Here is an 18,504-nt window from a genome sequence, read left to right as displayed (position 1 = left end):
AGAAGAAGCAAGGACAGGACGTGTGGTGCTTTGGAAATGGTGAAGGAGGAAGAGCAAGGAGATAAGAATGCTTCCTCTATTTCTGGCATGTGGCATTGAATACTGCTGGTGCCTTTCACTGAGACAGGAGACAGTGGCTAAGGACCAGATTTGAGAAGGGAGAGCTAATGTTCTTTGGGAAAGGTTGTTTTTGAGATCTCTTTGAGATTTACAAGTGGTAGTGTTCAGTAGACAGTAGGATGTCAGTGTAAAGTTCAGAGGCCATGTCCAGGCTGGAGATAAAAGCAGGTGTCACTGGTATGTAGCTGATTGGGGCACTGTTGGGATGGGTGCTATCAATCAGGGAGACAGCTCTGAGCATGGAAGGAAGGGAGCCAGCATTATACGTTGAGGGTTTCTGACACTAAATGGCACGTAGAGGAGAATGAACTAGAAAAATAGATTGAAAATGACTTGCAAAGGAGCACAGTGCGACGTCATGGGAGATAAGGGAGGAGAATTGTTTAAGAGGGAGGGAAGTAATAGCAAATGCTGCTGAGAGGCTAGGTAACAGGATTTTTAAAAAAGTGTCATTTGGGTTGAATGGATGGTGGATAACACTGGATTTTTCCTATTCTATTAGTTTAGATCAATTATCAATTAGAAAGCAGTAAACTACATCAGCTTAACTTTGAGTAAAAATGGTTTTTTTAAATATATTTCAATGTTATATTCTCACCTTATGTTGAGAGACAATGTAAAAATTTATTATTGAAAAGTATGTTCATGTGTTTTGGAAACCATTCCTGAAAACATCGATGACATAGTTCATCATATTATTCAATAATTTGTATATAATTATATTCTTGAAAAATCTTCTCTTAGAATTTAGTACCAGCAAAAAGTTCCTCTCCCTTGAGGAACTGGTGAGTTTCCTTTAATTGTACGAAGAAAAAAATATAACCAATTATATTAACCTAATACATATTAAACATAGGTATAATGATATGACCTACATATAACCAGGAAATTTAGAGCTACACTTAATACTGATGGGATCTAACTAATTAATCTCCTGTTTTCTTTATGTAGTTTTGGCTCTCTAACTTTATCTTTTTAGTATTATACAGTACGTGGGTTTAATTTGTAAACTAATTCATATTTTTTTAGATTAAAAGTTAGTATGTAAAAGAAAGTTTCACATAAACATACGCATAAAAAGAAAGCAGGTAAAAATAAAGTAAATAAATCTTTAAAAATAGTCCATACACTATATTCCCAATAACTTGTGAGGGAGGTATCATAGTATAGTGGGAAGTCAGGTACAACTAGATTGAAATCTGGCCCAGTCACATGCTGGCAGTATTACCTTAACTTAATCTAAAAGGAAATATTAATATATACTTTATGGGGCTGCTTTGAAGAGTGAGATAATATACACAAAGTACCCACTACGCTTGGCATATAATAGGGGCTTTGCTGTTGTTCTTTTCTATTGGTATCCTTCTCCAAAAATCGAATTATGTTTCGTGGTAGAATCTGTTATTTAAAAAGGTGATGTTCGATTTTTTTTGTTATATCTTTTCTTTGGCTTGGCTTCGATACCCTGTCTCTTGCTGTCTTATTTGAATTTGCATTCCTAACACCAGCACATTTGCTGGCATTTAGTTAATAATCAATTCAGGTTTGTTGAGTGAATTAGTGAATAAATGAGAGAATGGAGAATGAACTTGGAGTGTTTCCACATCCATCTCCCTCTCTGCCCTCACACTCTAGCCTTCTCAATACCATCCAACTCTGCCCAGTCCTACAAGGCCCCTCAAGTTCCACCCCTGCTATGAAGCTACTGATAATTATAACTTGCACAGGCTGGTCTCCTGCCTTCTACCCAGGTGCTTTTCAAACTATTTTGTTTTTAGCACAGACCTTCCTTAACTGAAAAACCTTGTGCAATCTTAGCTTATAAAAGAGAGAGAGGGAATGCCATGCCCATTTGCCCCACCCCTTCTGTGGTAGACCCTCCACCGTGCCTAGACCCCAAGTTACATTCAACACATCACCCTGTTTTATTCTCCAGTCGTCCCATGTGTTCATAATTCACATTCTGACCTCCCTAGCAGAACCGTAATATCCATGGAGGCAAAATAAATAACTTCCTTCCTATCTCTCATGAGACCTCGTACGGGTGCTAAATCTGTACTATGGCCACAAGAGGCATTCGTTATTTCTTCTGCTGCTTCTCCTTTCCTTCTTTAGTTGATGTTAAGAGAAGTGGAGTGAAATCTTCCTGATTGCTACAGGCGGCCCATCAGATGGGGTCCTTATGAACATTTTTTAAGCACCTAGTTTTGGGCAGGACACTCCTGTACATTGTGTCATCTTGTTTTCACATCCCTGTGGAGTATATATTAACATTCCAGCTTTACTGATAGAAAACCGAGGCATTGGATTGGCGTGTAAGTAATTTACCTCAGTCCCACAGGAAATACATTTTGATTCATATGTGTTTGATTCCAAAGCTCTGGCCATTTCCACTATAGCAGGGGATCTGTGTGTTTTAACCATGTTTTATTCTTTCTTGGAAGGAGCCCTGTACCCAGACGGAACATCTGGAAAGAACAAGAATGATGATATGGTTCCTCCTGGCAAAAACTACACTTATGTCTGGCCAGTGAGAGAAGAGTATGCCCCTGCGCCTGCAGATGCCAACTGCCTGACCTGGGTGTACCATTCACACATCGACGCTCCTAAGGACATCTGCTCTGGGCTGATCGGCCCACTGCTGGTGTGCAAGGAAGGTAAGGAGGCTCTTCCAGCCCCCCCCCCCCCCCGCCACGGAACCTGTTCCCAGTTAAAAGGTGTTTATAAATTTCAGGTCTTGTCTTGCTTACATCCCTTGCTCTATACAGAATGCTCCTCTTCTAAGCTTTCTGTAAGATTAGGGAAACTCTTTGATCAATCTGACACCCTAGCAGGAGCTATAATTTGGATTTCTGCCTGAGAATCATCACAGCCTTCTGAAACTTATATGCTTAAAAAAAAAAAAATAGGGACATTTCATATTAATAGCTGTTCGCATCCCACTGACACCACACATACATAGCAAAGTGAAAAATACAAATAACCAAGAATGCTTTTACTTCATTATTTCACCCATATCATCACTTTGCTATTTTATTCCCTATTAATTGATTTAATGTGTCTGTCAGTAAAGTTGACTTCCTTCAGGGATAGCCAGATTTCCAAGTCTGCAGTTGTGAAGATTTCTGTTTTATGACTTTTCTCTTCTGTCTCTTATGGAAATCGTCTGCCATTTCCACTAAAGCCCTTTGTTGCTTGTATGTTGTGAGTTGCTCTTGTGGATCTAGGTCTTCGACAAGCTTCACACTTCTCTGACACTATTGGCAGCAAGCAAAGCTCATCCTGATTAAGTTCACTTTGAACTGTTTTCTCTACTCTTGTGAATGTGTTTGATAGGTGTCCTGAATAAATACTCAGGGGCAAGGACTGATGTGGACCGAGAGTTCATTATAATGTTTACTCTGGTGGATGAGAATCAAAGCTGGTATCTCGATGAAAATATCAGACATTTCTGCACTGACCCCGATTCAGTTGACAAAGAAGATGCTGTTTTCCAGAGGAGTAACAAGATGCACGGTGAGTATCTCCCATGTTGTCAAATACATACTGACTGCCTTTGAGTATCTGATACTGTCACAGAAATGGTAAACTTAGTTTTCCAAGATATTTGTCACTTAGTGATGAGAATGATTAGAAAGAGATATGAAACACACTACATGTCAGAAAAGGAAACAATGTGAGAAGGGACAAGGCAATAGATAAAAGATAAATTGTGTATGAGAAAGCTATGGCACAGAAAGTAGAAGGATTAATGTTATCATCAGGAAAGAATCAGGAGGTGAACCCAGAGGATGAGAATGAATCATTATATAACAGTCTGTCTTTTGCAACCTCTCACATTATCCAGGAACCATTTTCTGAGCAGCTGCTAAGTTTCAAGAGCTATGTTACGCACAGAGTTTAAATACACACTTGTGAATTTGTTTCCCAGACATTCTTTAAATCAACATTTATTGAGCGTTTACTATGCCCCAGACTGTGTATTTGTTGAAAGTAGCGAATTTCTATAGTTATCCTGATAGTTGAGACAGAACATTTACCTAACCCCGAGTAGTGGCTTAATGCAGAATTTTAGGATTTGGGGATTATTAAGCACCTCATTCTATTTTTTCCTAGAGAGTTCTAGTGAACATAAAGAACATCTTCAATATAAACAACCACCCCATGTCATTCATTGACAAGTTCCCTCCATCTTTGCTTGTCTATCTCCCAGAATCATCCTAACCAAGACAGTCAATGTAGTCATAAAATCGTAGGAGAGTGGAAAGGAGCTGAAAATCATCTGACTTCCCCAATTTTACAGATGGAGAAACTGAGGTCAAGAGACCATCAATGACTTGCTTAAGGTCAAAGTGTGAATTAGTGCCAGAGTTGCCTGAGAGAGAAATCCCATAGCAAATAAATTTAATTTACTTGTGTTTGATTCCAAAGCACATCAAGGTGTGATTGTCAATATACTGACTCTTTCCATTGTATTGCACACCTACTCTTTTCCTTCCAAGGATGTTTCAGCAACCTTGGATGTAAGGGCTGCTTGGAAAATATTTTAGGAGGAAAAGAAGTAAGGAAGAGGAGAAAAAGGAGGGAGGCAGGGGGTAAAAATGCAGACTGGAATAACCGAAAACTTAAATTCAAATCATTGCTATGACCAGTTAACTTTTATCCCTGTTCTTTAGAAAATGGGTGTGGTGATCTCAAATCTTGCTTAAAACTACTAATTGTGCTTTCAACAGTGCTTGAAAAACTGTAAATAAACATGTAAAAGAATAAAGTTGATCCTTTTCCTATACCATATACAAAAAATTAACTCAAAATAGGTGAAAGATCCAAATTTAACAGGTAATACTATAATAAAGCTCTAAGAAGAAACCATTGTGGGAAATCTTTATAATATTATATTTGGCAATGAATTCATGGATATGGTACCAACAGTCTGGGAAACAAAAGAAGATATAGATAATTTAGACTTCACTAAAATTAAGAATTTTTTTTGGATCCAATGACATTATCAAGAAAATGAAAAGACAACCTACAAAATGCAAATCACTTGTTAATCATATATCTGATAAGGCTTAATATTTAGAACATATAAGGAACTCCTACAACTTAACAAAAACAAAAAAAACAACAACCCAGTTCAAAAATGTGCAGGGGGTTGAACAGACCTTTCTCCAAAGAAGATATACAATTGACGATAAGCACATGAAAAGATACTCAACATGATTAATCATTAGGGAAATGTAAATCCAAACCACAATGAGATATCATGCTATATGTACTGGGGTGGACATAATTTTTTTCAAAAAAGGAAAACTAACAAGTGTTTGAGAAAAAGTGGGAAAAAAATACAATAATGAAACATTGCTAGTGGACAGGTAAAATAGTACAACCACTGTGGAAAAGAGATTGGCAGTTTCTCAAAAAATTACCACTTGACTCAGCAATATCACTACTAAGTATATATGTAAATGAATTGAAAGCATAGACTAAGATATTTGTACATTAATGTTCATTGCAGCATTATTTACTATAGCAAAAAGGTAGGAAAAACACAAGTGTCCATCAACAGACCAATGGATAAACAGAATGTGTTATGTACATACAATGGAATATTATTCAGCCATAAAATAAGAATGAGGTTTTGATATATGCTGCAACTTGGATGGACCTTGAAAACCTTACGGGAAGTGAAATAGGCCAAACACAGAAGAAAAATTATTGTATGACTCCACTTATATGAGGTACCTAGAATAGGCAACATTATAGACAGAAAATAGAATAGGGGTTAACAAGGGCTGTGGGGAGGGAAGAAGGGAAGTTATTGTTTAATGAGTACAGTTTATATTGACAGTGATAAAATACATTTTTGGGTATAGTTAGTAAAAACAAACAAACAAACAAACAAACAAAAACAAAAACAAAAAAAAAACAAAAAAAACACTACTAATTGTGATGGTTATGACTCAGCTACCTAAATAACTCCTCTTACTCTTTTGGATGAAAATACATTTTTAAAAAATGAGCCTGTATGCTGAAGCAGGTGTTTGCAATCAATCCTTCAGACTGGCAAAGGAGACCTAACCAAGTATAGGAAAAAATTAACTTCAAAGAAAAAAATACACAAACAAACTAGTCTATAGAGATGCACAATCAACACGAGATTTATTGATACATTTATTTAAAGTTACTAAAAATGACTTAGAATTAATTGTACTGTCCCAGTCATTATTATCTTAGTAACGATAGCTTTTTAACTCAGTTTGAATTTAAGAAACCCTAAGTCAAGTTCCTTTTCTGTACTTGGTTAAATTCCAACTGCCATTTAGATAATTCAAAGTATTAGGTCCCAGGCTTAAGGCGTAAGCTCAGTCAGTAAGATTCTTTCCCAGCAAGACCTAGTAAAGAATGGTTTTTCTCCCTGCTTTTAAACTAACAAAATATGTATCTCTTATAAGTCCCTTCTAATCAGTCCCTTTCCTTTCTATATTGCTGCATGATTTTGTCACTTGAATTAAGTAGCTACTATGTGCAGCTTTTCTGCTAGGTCCTGAGAGCTGTAAGAGGAGGAAGACAGGGTTTCTAGTTGCAAAAACAGAGTTGGGTGGGGAAGGCAAGTTTGCAAATGAAGGATTGGGAAAAAAGGAGGCTGAGCCTCCTGGAAGTAGGAGCAGCGCTCTGTTCGTTCCTGATCTCATTGGGTCCACACAGCAGCTCCCAGGCTCTTTTTAGTGTGTGCTGATTGTCACTTTTATTGAGTGCTTTTCTTCCCAAAAGACCAACACCTTCCATTCCTTTCTGGGACTACATTATGCGTATGTGAAAGGAGCCGTGCTTTTCTGCATGAGAACATTACAGTCAGTGATCAGCACTGTTTTTCCAGTTGTGCAAGACTAGGAGCCACCAACGTTTCTGGTCCTGCTCGCCTCTGCAGGGAAGTCTCTTCCACTGGTGTGCTTCTGTCTTTCAGCTCTCAATGGATACCTGTTTGGAAACTTCCCTGAGCCTGATATGTGTGTTGGGGAATCAGTGTCCTGGCACTTATTTGGGATGGGGAATGAAATAGACATCCACTCCATCTATTTTTATGGTAACACCTTCATCAGCCGCCGGCATCGGACGGATGTCGTCAACCTGTTCCCCGCCACCTTCCTGACAGCAGAAATGATAGCTGAGAATCCTGGGACATGGATGATAACCTGCCAAGTCAGTGATCACCTACAAGGTAAAAGGACAAAAACCAGTGGGAAGATGCTTAGAATGGAACAATTAGACCACACGGTCAATGGTGCTCATTCAGTGACTGCTGTTAGATAGATTCTTATATGTGTTACATTTAATTAAATCTTAAACACATGGAAAATGTACAATGCTTATTTGGCCACAGATACTTATTGATCCCTTCCCTATGAACCAGGTGAAAGGTGATTGAAAGAAATGATGAGACATTCAAGGAAACTACAATCTAGTAGTTAGACACAGTGAGACACTTATGCAATGAATAACATTTGAGGCTAAATGATAAATGCTCTTTGGGTGCCATAGTCACTTCTCTGGGGCAATCAGAAAGGCTTCCTGAAGAGCTGGCTTCTAATCTCAGCCTTGAAATACAGGTAGGAATTGAATAGGTAAAGAAAGGAAGAAAGGCTTTCCAGGCAGAGGAAGCAACATGAATTGGGAACAAATACATGTTCTATATGAACAACTGTAAATAGTGTAACACATTTTTAGCATTGGAAAGGTAATCTGGACCAATCCCCCATCCAATTCTTGAATTTCCTTTGGAACATCTCTTTTAAGTAATTATATTATAGCAGCCCATTTTAATCTCTGGGTTGCTTTATTACAATGCTCTTCCCTATATGGAGACAAAATCCAATGATAGGTGCACGGCAAACATTTGTTGACTTAAATACCTGTTGAATGACTTGGTCCTGGTTCCTTGGGACCATTGGGACCATATAGACTGGGTTCTACTGAGCTGGACTCTAGGCTCAGGCCAGAAGAGTGATGAGAGAGAAGCCTGGAGAGGCAGTTCAGCCCCAGTGGGAGCAGCTTTGAATGGCAAGGCTAAGGATGTGGGACCGTGTCTGGAAGGCAATAGTGAGTCCTTCTAGATCCTTAGGCACACTGGTGACATAATCAGTGCAGTGACTTAGGAAGATACATATGGTATCTGTGTGCAGAAAGGATTCAGTGGAGAGATTCTGGCCGCCATTGCTAGTTAAGATGCATTGGAAACATTAGAGTTGTGAAATATAAAAGGTCTGGCCTAAAATGGTAAAAACAAGAATAGAAAAAGAAAATATGTCAGTGAGATAGACACAGAAGAAATTATGTGATTAAACGATATACACACAGTCACTATTAACAGTACAGAGAAGCAACCCTTCAGGGCTGCTTGGATAACACATTCTTGTTCCATCAACCTTAAGCAGCCAATTTCAGCCTTAGTCGGCTGGCTTATTCCAGCTGAATTCAATTCAACAGATGTTGAGTTGATCAGTTAATATGTACTAGATACTGTTCAGGGAAGACAAAGATGAACAAGATAAGTTTCCTATTCCCCCTGCCACCCTGCCCAGCTTTATTCATATATAATCAACAAATAGGAATCATATATATTTAAGATGTACAACTGGATGCTTTGATATATGCATACATTGTGAACTGATCGTCACACTCAAGATAATTAACATAACCATCTCCATACATAGTTACCTTTGTGCGTATGTGGGGGGCAGGGGTGGGAATACTTGACGTCTCAAGGAATACCAAGTCTCAGTTAAGCCAGATGAATGAGTTCTGGAGCTCTAATACACGGCATGGTGACCACAGTCAACAATATTGTAGTGTATGCTTGACATTTCCAAAGAGGGTAGATCTTAAGTGTTCTCAACACAAGATCCCTACTCTTAAGGGTCCCATGCTGTTAAACCTCAGAAGAAACCAGTTTTAAACTCATATTAGCAGTCATTTGAGACTAGTAAGATTGCTAAGCTTGGCTAGTAGTTGTGGACGTAAACTGGTGTTTATAGATTGCTAAAATACAACACTTCCTAAGTTGTCCATGCCTTCAGAAAAAAATTATTGTAAAAAATTAGAAAATAAATATAATTCAATTTTTAAAAATTGTTAACTTATTTTTATTATTTTTAAAAAATTATTTATTTTTTCAGTTACAGTTAACATTCAATATTATTTTATATTAGTTTCAGGTGGACAGCAAAGTGGTTAGACATTTATATAATTTATAATTTAATTTTAAAAATCAATAATGCCATCAAGATAGAAAAGTGTCACATTCTAATGACTATCTTCCATCACTATTTTCTAGACCTTTACCTAAATGCATATATTATTTATAAAATAAAATAAAATACTGCCTTGTAGCTTATTTTTTCCACATATTAATACACCAGAAATATACTTATATCAGTGAATATAGAGCTACTTCATCATTGTTAATCCTTCCAGTGTCCTTTATAAGGAGATTACAATTCACTTAACCAACACTCTATTGCTTAACGTTTATATTTCCCCCCCATTTTTTAGCGTTATCAATAAAACTGATAAAATCAATTTATAGATAAGTTTATACTTTTTCTGACGTTTCCTTAGCAATACTCCTAGATTTGGAACTCCTGGGACAGAGAGTTTGATTTTCTTTTTAAGTTATAGACATATATTGCCAAATTCCTTTTTAAAATGTGTTTGTCTTCTCCACACTATCTGACTTATTTCACTTAGCATTATACCTTCTAGGTTGAACCATATGAGATATACACAATGGAATATTATGCAGCAGTAAAACAGAACAAAATCTTGCTATTAATCGTTTACTTTGAACTTTGTTGATGGTCTTATTGTCTGTACAAAAGTTTTCAAAGTTCATGAAGTCAAATCTATCAGTCTTTTCCTGTATGATTTCTTTTGTGAGCATTTATATTTTAGCTGATGGTTTTCTTCTGTTCTGCAGCTGGTATGCTGGGGCAATATAATGTTGGTTACTGCAAAAAAGCTGTTTCGCACCCCAAGTTGAAAGGTCAACAGAGGCGCTACTTTATAGCAGCTGAAAAAATTCTTTGGGATTATGGTCCTCAAGGCTGTGACAAATTCACTGGTCTTCCCCTAAATGCCTCTGGCAGGTAAGCTCTTTTTGCTGATGTTCCTAAGCCTCTCATAAAGGAACCATCTATTAGGCTTTTCCCTGTGATCTCATTTGTATCCCAAACACTGCTCTTATGAGCACGTACTACATAAATGGTATAATGACACCATTTAAGGGGTTCCGAGCTCTGGGTATACTGCTGAGAATGGAAGACTATCTATTGCTTTGTGATTTGCTGGCTAAATCAAAACACTGTATGCATTCATTCATTCTCTCACTCATTCACTCATCAAACATTTCTTGAACACCTACTATGTGCAAATTGCAGTGCTAAGTGCCATAAGAAATACTAAGCTGACAGGGAAGAGAATAGGTCTTTGCACACAAGGAAAAGACAATTTTGAAGATGGAATAAAACAGGACTCTCTTTCAATCAAGGAAACTTACTCTTTTTAGTTCAAGGACAACTTGATGTAAGTTATGCCCCCTTACCTACAATTCCTTTCCCTCCCTGTACAGTAAAATGCCATTTTCCTTCAAAATCTAATGTCACCTTTTACCTGAGGCCTCCTTGACTCCTGAATCATAGTTAATCATTTTCCTTCTGGGTTCCCATGGCATATAGTTTTTTGGTGTGTTTTTTAAAGATTTTATTGAAGACAAAAAGACAGCCTATAAGACTGCAAGAGTGATGGTACCATTAACAGAAATAAGATAACAGAGAGTTAGTACTAGTCAGAATTTACAATACTGTGTTTCACAACTTAGACTTTTAGTATTTCATGTGTATAGCTTATGTGATAACTCTCCATTAATTAAACTATTTGATTAACTAGACACTCCATTCCTTAATAATGACAGACATTAGAGCTTACTATATGCAGAGACTATTCACACTGGCATCAGCAAGAGAGCGAGGGCTGCCTATTCTGCAAAGACACCAGTTAGCTCTTTGTTACTTTGTAGGACACCATTCTGGGACTCCAGTATTCATAAGTAAGGAGTTGACCTGTGCCTTCTTCTTCGGTTGCTGGACTTCTGGGGAAGAAAGTGCAATGGCTAAGAGAGAAATGAGTTTACGCATATCCAGCTTCTGAAGACTTTTAAAGCTGGTTGACTATTCCTGGGGAATTTGTTGAAGCCTGTGTTATCTTTTCTGGGGAGACGAGTGGGTGAATGGGCTAGAAATCATAAAATGAAGCTCCAAAATTAACACATTTGGTGGATATGCAGAAATGTGTCCTCAGTCAGGTTCCTATTCTTTCCACAGTGACTCCGAGTTCTACTTTGCACAAGCAGACAACAGAATAGGAGGGAAATATTGGAAGGCTCAGTATGTGCAGTATGTCGATGCAACTTTTACTCAAAGAAAGAGACTCTCTGAGGCAGAAGCCCATCTTGGAATTCTTGGTAGAGTAAAACCATCCGTCATGTTATGAACGGGATGTGGGTGTGTGTGTGGATGTTTTAGTGGGTCATATACTCAGACATCTACATGGAATGACTCTTTTCTTGACCATATTCACATCTCTGTGATTATGTTCACCCCCTTTTCCCTCCTCTTCTTGATATTTTTCAGGTCCAGTCATCAGGGCAGAGGTGGGTGATACCCTGTTAGTGACTTTTGCCAACAAAGCTGACAAAGTCTACAGTATTTTGCCCCATGGTGTGGTCTATGACAAAGCCTCTGATGCAGCCCCAAACATAGATGGTAAGTCTCAGCCTACGCTTAACGGAGGAAGCAGGTGAGTGTACAAAGGACTTAGACCTGGACAGACTAGGTTCAAATCCTGGCCCCTTCACTTACCAGCCCAGTGAGCTTGGGCAATTATTTCAATTTTCTAAACCTTATTCTTCTCACCTATCAAATATAGATAATGACTCACCTCACAGGGCTTTGGGGGAGGGATGGAGAGAATTCAGCACAGGTCTAGCCCACGGTAGGTTCTTAGGAAATATCAATTCTTTTTCTTTTCCCTCAGTAATGTAATTAATCTCAAAGTGAGCTGCTTTCACAGTCACCCCCACTTCTTTAAGATGAAGAGTTTTTCTGCTACAGGTTGCATAGAATTCTTTGGGGGAGGGCTAAGGGGAAAATCTGATTTCCAATGTTTTGTTGACATCAAAATCTTACACATGGTCTTTGTTCTGTATTTATTGACAAATATTTATTTTAAACTAGTATCATGTGCTTATCCTCATCTATAGCGTCTCTCCATCACAGAATAGATTACACAGGCTCTCTATACATGAGAAAGGCAGCTTCTGCCCAGTGGCTGCAGGAACATTCATGACACTGCGCTTAGGAAACTCCTCGTTTCCTTGGAAGCCTTCCCCATCACCACGGCTGATATCATGGCTGCCTAGGCTACTTCTTCATGCCCCAGTGAGAGGCCAGGACCATCTAGAGTAGGCTTTGTGGTGATGGTGAGGGGACAGAGGACAAAGGAATGGAAATAGAGTTCCACCAACCCCTCCCCTCACTGCCCCAGACCGATCCTCACCCTCTTCTGCCGCAGCATCTCCTACACTGGCACTCTCCTGCTTGGTCAAAATGCTCACCATGACTTTTTCTGTGTGTGCAGAAAGAAGACCAGTGACAGCCCAAGTATCTGTATTTTCTACTATTAAACTCAGCAAACTTACTGCACACATTTTTGCAAAGTTCTGGACAAGATGCAGAGTCTCTGGCCTCAGCCTAGTAGGAGAGATTCAGTGTTCATGTGTCAATATAATGTGAAAGTTAAGTGAGCAGTCTTTGGAATCAAACAGTCCCGAGTTTGAATCCCAGATCTGCCATTTACCAGCTTAGTCAGCTTGGGCATTCGCTTCCTTCCTTCCTCTATCTTGTAGTTATTTGGGTTATTTCCTAGTTCAACCTTCAAGATTTTAAACTCTTTAAAGATAAGTCTCTTGCTTAATTTTTTGGGGTATCCTCTGCAGGGCCAAGTGTAATATATTCCACAGAGAAGGCACTCAATATTTTATGGGCTTACATTTCATCGCTAAATGGGCAACTATCACTCTTAATATGTTCTAAATCCGATATTTGATAAAGAAATAGTATTTATGATGATGCTAACTGTAATCTATTAAGTATACGATTCTTTGATATAAGCTTCTATCTCTATCTCATGAAACAGCGGATTGTGACAGTGGCTTTGAGTAATTGTTTCATTTATCTCCTCAGGATTTCTGAAACCAGGGGCACATGTTAAGCCAGGTGAAACCTTCACGTACACGTGGACAGTGCCTGAAAGTGTGAGCCCAACAGAGGATGATCCTCCCTGTCTGACCTATCTTTACTTCTCAGCAGTTGAGCCAATCAAGGACACCAGCTCTGGCCTTGTAGGGCCTTTGTTAGTCTGTAAAAAGGGCGTTCTTGATGATGATGGGACACAGGTAGGTCATCAAAGGTCCACTCAGGATTGCATGGGAGAAAGCAGTAACCTGGATAGAGATTAGATAGTACTAAAGAGTCAGTAACAAAAAGGAATTTCTCCCCCTTCATCTTGAAATTGTCTTCGGCATAATGGGAATTGAATTGTTTTGTAATTTTTTTTTCAAGGTTTTATTGGGGAAGAGGAACAGGACTTTATTAGGGAACAATGTGTACTTCCAGTACTTTTTTTTTTCCCCCAAGTCAAGTTGTTGTCCTTTCAGTCTTAGTTGTGAAGGGCGCAGCTCAGCTCCAGGTCCAGTTACCATTGCTAGTTGCAGGGGGCACATCCCATCATCCCTTGAGGGAGTCAAACCAGGAACCTTGTGGTTGAGAGCCAACTGAGCTGTTTGTGGGAATCAAACATGCAGCCTTCGGAGTTAGGAGCATGGAGCTCCAACCGTCTGAGCCACCGGGCCGGCCCTGTTTTGTAATTTTAAGGTCTGATTTTCCAAAGTTACAGATGCCCACCCAGATACCCAGGATTTCTGCTTCTTATGGCTGGGAGTTGGTGGGTATCTCCCCGTGCATTGCTTTGATTCTGGAATCTTCTGAGATCTACATGGAATGCAAATTGGGGTCCTTCCTTTTTGGACAAATTTTCTCTAACTTGGCCATCCATTAGAACCACCCAGAGACCTTTTAAACATCTTTGATTCAGGTGGTCCAGGCCAATTAGATCAGAATCTCCAGGTGATTCCCAAGTGCAGCCAGGGTTGAGAACCACTGTAACTCGTGAACTGGAAGTTGATCACTATGGCTGAAGGAACAAGAAAGCATGCAGTTAACTTCTAGCAAGTCCCACCTTAGAAGCTTGGATGGTTGCACCTATTAGTGTGGCAAAGCATAGCATTCCAAGCTATGTCTGCATGATATTAAACACATTGATGAAAGAAGAAAAATCCAGTCATTTAGCCATTTGGAATTACTTCACCAGTCAGAAATAGCAAGACTATTTAAATGGTATATTTGATAATGTTTGGCATTGTGTGGACCTGCCTCAGGGCTCAAGGGAACTTCTAAGTAGAGGACACAAAGTATCTTGGTCCACCTCAGATTTTCATTTCCCTGCACAAAGGACCAAACCTGGAAATGTCTATTGGAGATTCAGTGTGCCCCTGGTCCTCTGAATGACCCTGAAAAATGCTTGTGTAAGAAGACTGAATGCTTGCACTGTGCCGCAATAATCATATAAGGCAAAGCAGAAGGATCATGCCCTTTATAAAGCAGAAGAAACTGAGGCTCTGAGACATTAAGTCTCATCCCAGGAAATACACCTAGTTAGTAGTGACAGTCAGCAGCATTCAGCTTTGACCATTTCCCAATATACTTCCCTGTTTCCTAATAGCTAAATACCTGAGCGAAGGAAATTGAGTGCTAGAAAAACTTTGTAAGGTACTTATCACTTCACCACACTCGATGGTAACTTTGAGGTTTGCTAGAAGCATCTTATAATCTCTGTGCATTGTTACCTGAGCCAAATACCATTCATAGCCAGTCTGCTTACACAAAATCATGAAAAAGAATAATGGCATTAGAACCTAGATCTGCCTGCTCCCATAGCCTGTCAGCTTTTGTATTTTTGATCCTTTATGTCTCTTCAAGGTTTTGTATTTTATTGTTAAAAATTTCAAGCCTACATTGTTTCTTTCCATCATCTTAAACTACTGCCTTCTAAAACACCATGCGATAAAAGCAGTAAGTGTATATAAGGTATAGTAAGAGTGAAAAGCAAGGAGTACCCATGTCTTTGATGAGGCGTTAGGAAAGCATCACAGAGGTAGGACAGCTGAGCTGGCCCTTGAGGCTGGATTAGGGTGGCAGACCGTCAAAGTTGAGGGGTACATGCATGAAGGACAGAGGCCTGCAGAACACAACAAGTTCAGATTGCTGCAAGGAACTTGGCCTTGCTTCAGTCAAAGTACCAGGAGGGAAGGGCCAGGAGATGAGGCTGCACAGGTAGGATGGGATCACGCACTGTGAGTTTAGATCATATTGTCCAGTTTAATAAGAAAAGAGATGTAATCAGATAGCATTGCTGAGGCTCCCTCTGGAGCAGGCAGCAGAAGCATGGGTTAGAAGGGAGCATATTGGAAGAGAAAGGAAGATGTTGAGGGACAGAAAATATAGTCACCTCCCTGTTTCACCTTTAAAGAAAAGCATATTTCAGCATTCAGGATGCTGTGTGGTCAGATATGCTCAAAATAGATGGATTAGAAATATACACAGAGAGGAAGTAATCCATAGTCCCCTCAATATCAATTCAAGGTAACAATATAGCAAAGTCTTATAGGTTGTCTGAATTCATTATTTCACTCACAAACATGTACTGGGTGCCTGCTTTCCAGGCTTTTTTTCTTTTTCTCTTTTTTTTAATTTTAATTTTTATTTTTTTGAGCTGGGCATATAGAGAAAAATCCAAAATGTTCCTGCCTTCATAAAGCCTTCATTGCAGTGAGAAAACAATTGTAAGTTCATACACAAAATAAAAGTTCAGGCAGAGATAAGTGCTATGAAGAGTCAAGTAGGGTAAAGTGGGTGAGTTTGCAGGCAAGGTAGAAGACGAGTGACTGTTTTAAACAGGGTGATCAGGAAAGAGTCTTCTGAGGAGGTGACATTTGTGCAGAGAACTGGATAAAGTAAGGAAGTGACCTAAGCAAGACTTGAGAGAACCCGCTAGGCAGTGGGAACAGCGCACGAAAAGGCCCTGAGGTGGGAATGAGGTTGGTGTGGTCATGGAAGAGCAAAAGGCCAGGGTGGCTGGCGTAAGCTGGGGGTGAGTACAAGGCTATGAAATCAGGGAGAGAGAGAGAGTCTGGGGCCAGGACATGGAGGCCATGGTAAGGAGAGGAAGACAATGACGTCCAGCCTGACAACAGTAGTCCCACAGAGTAGGAAAGCCTCTCAGCAGGGACTTATTTCCCCTGAGGAAGTCACAAGAGGAGGGAAAAGGATATAATGAGATGGATTTTTTAGGGATGGAATGAATTTACCAGAATCATGCTCAGAGTCCTGGTTTACAAAATGACCCAGTCAATCGAAGACTGATGCTGATTCTTATTTACTTTGTGTTAACTTTGAAAGCGAAACAGAGTCAAGAATGAAAACATCCTCCAACCTGTACTTTTTATATTCATTTCTTTCTTCTCTATAGAAAGGCATAGACAAGGAATTTTACCTACTATTCACAGTCTTCGATGAGAATCTGAGCCTGTATCTTGATGAAAACATCCAGAAGTTTACCCGGCGTCCCTTCGCTGTTGACAAAGAGGACAGAGAGTTTGTGAAGTCCAACAGGATGCACGGTATAAAAAATGACTTTTCCTCCTGTAAAGAAAAGGTGTAATTGCATTTGAAGTGAAAGTGTTGGCAATGCTGTAACTATCTTAATTTTGGTTTCTTGAGTGTTGTTCTTGGTCACGAGTAAATTATTTTGTGGCTTCAGCCTCACAGGGTATGATGAAACCTCTCTACCTCCCAGAGATGTTATGACCCTTAATTAATACTTCTAAAACACTTTATCAGCCTTAGATGAACCAACACAAAATTTGAACTAGCAAAGATCAAAGTATATCTTAAATGGATAAAATTACTGACAAAATGCCCTCCCTTGGGTTCGCAATCACATCATTATGTCTGATAACCCCAGTGATAATGGGAGGTAACCATTGTACAGCAAAATATCTATTATCAAGTCGTAGGCGTGTCTGTCTACAGGGTTAATTTGTAAAACACTAACCATTCCTACCCCAGATCTTCATTTCGGAGGAATTACTTAATTCTCTTTCTCCATCTCTCTCTCCATCAGTTGTTATAATAGCATACCACCTTGTAATTGGTCTGCCACAAGATTCATTTTAGTCTTGGGCATATAACCCAAGGGCATGAAATCATGGGAAAGAGTCCGAACTCAAATGCCTGCAAGATTATGCCGTCAAAAAAAATGCCTAAAGAAAGCACTGTAGGGTAACAGTGCTAAAGTGCTGGTTTTTAGTATCAAACATAACATCTATTTATTGCCTATAAAACATTATGGGGAAATAATAAAACAGCTCCAAATATCCCTCTCCCACAAGGAAGTCCAAAAATGTCCAATATTCCTAGTGACCCATAGCAACCAGCTCATAGACTCTTGTGGTTCCAGATGCTCTGTTCCAACAGTTCACTCTTGGGCTGATGGAAAGCACGGAGTAAGGCATTTTCATTATCATCTTCTATGAAAAGTTTTGTTATAACCCGAATACAAAATTTGTTTCCAACCTTCCTCCTAGTCATTAAAAATGGGAAACTAAACTAGAAATGAGGAAACAATTCCTTAGTGGAGAAGCTAATTTCAAAAGAAATTTATCACGAGAGGCCTATATAGAGAAAACACTAACCACCCTAATGGACCATGTCGAATCCAGCCCCATCCTGGTTTGACAATGTGGAATATGTTTTCATATGTTAGACATATAGAACGTGTCAATTTTAAAGCAAAATTCAAGGAAAATAATGTATTTTAATTACATTTCACATTAATTAGAAATTAAATTCTATCTCCAGTCTTCTTGCGTGGAGTGGGAGGAAGAAAGATGGGAACAATACCAAAGAGTAAGTGCCTCACGTGGTATGCAGTGCTCTGCATTGCACCTATTATGAGATATAGTCTATAGTCAAAGGTGTTTGTTGAATGAATGAACGAATGAGTGTTCCAGAAAGATGGGCTTTCAACTAGAGTTCCAAGGCAACAGAAGGTTGTCTACCACCTACCTAAGGACTAAATTATTAACACCCCATCTTACAATACTATCTCTTTAATATTCAGTGGACAAGATTTAGCTCATTTCTTTGCAAA

At 39.1% G+C, this 18,504-nt stretch overlaps 1 protein-coding gene across 1 annotated transcript in view; it reads left to right on the top strand.

Annotated features, from left to right (window-relative positions):
* HEPHL1 (hephaestin like 1) overlaps positions 1 to 18,504 on the top strand; it is a 58,907-nt gene that overhangs the window by 13,729 nt on the left and 26,674 nt on the right. Inside the window, exons 3-10 of the mRNA XM_019737563.2 lie at positions 2,565 to 2,777; positions 3,457 to 3,636; positions 7,088 to 7,342; positions 10,097 to 10,265; positions 11,499 to 11,638; positions 11,808 to 11,939; positions 13,419 to 13,630; positions 16,822 to 16,972. Of these exons, the coding sequence (XP_019593122.2) occupies positions 2,565 to 2,777; positions 3,457 to 3,636; positions 7,088 to 7,342; positions 10,097 to 10,265; positions 11,499 to 11,638; positions 11,808 to 11,939; positions 13,419 to 13,630; positions 16,822 to 16,972 (1,452 nt within the window). The remainder of the gene's footprint in view (positions 1 to 2,564; positions 2,778 to 3,456; positions 3,637 to 7,087; positions 7,343 to 10,096; positions 10,266 to 11,498; positions 11,639 to 11,807; positions 11,940 to 13,418; positions 13,631 to 16,821; positions 16,973 to 18,504) is intronic.

This window comes from Rhinolophus sinicus, linkage group LG06 (assembly GCF_036562045.2).
Source record: "Rhinolophus sinicus isolate RSC01 linkage group LG06, ASM3656204v1, whole genome shotgun sequence".
NCBI lineage: Eukaryota > Metazoa > Chordata > Mammalia > Chiroptera > Rhinolophidae > Rhinolophus > Rhinolophus sinicus.
Note: the sequence above shows the minus strand (reverse complement) of the source record. Positions and strands in the feature narration are given on the sequence as shown.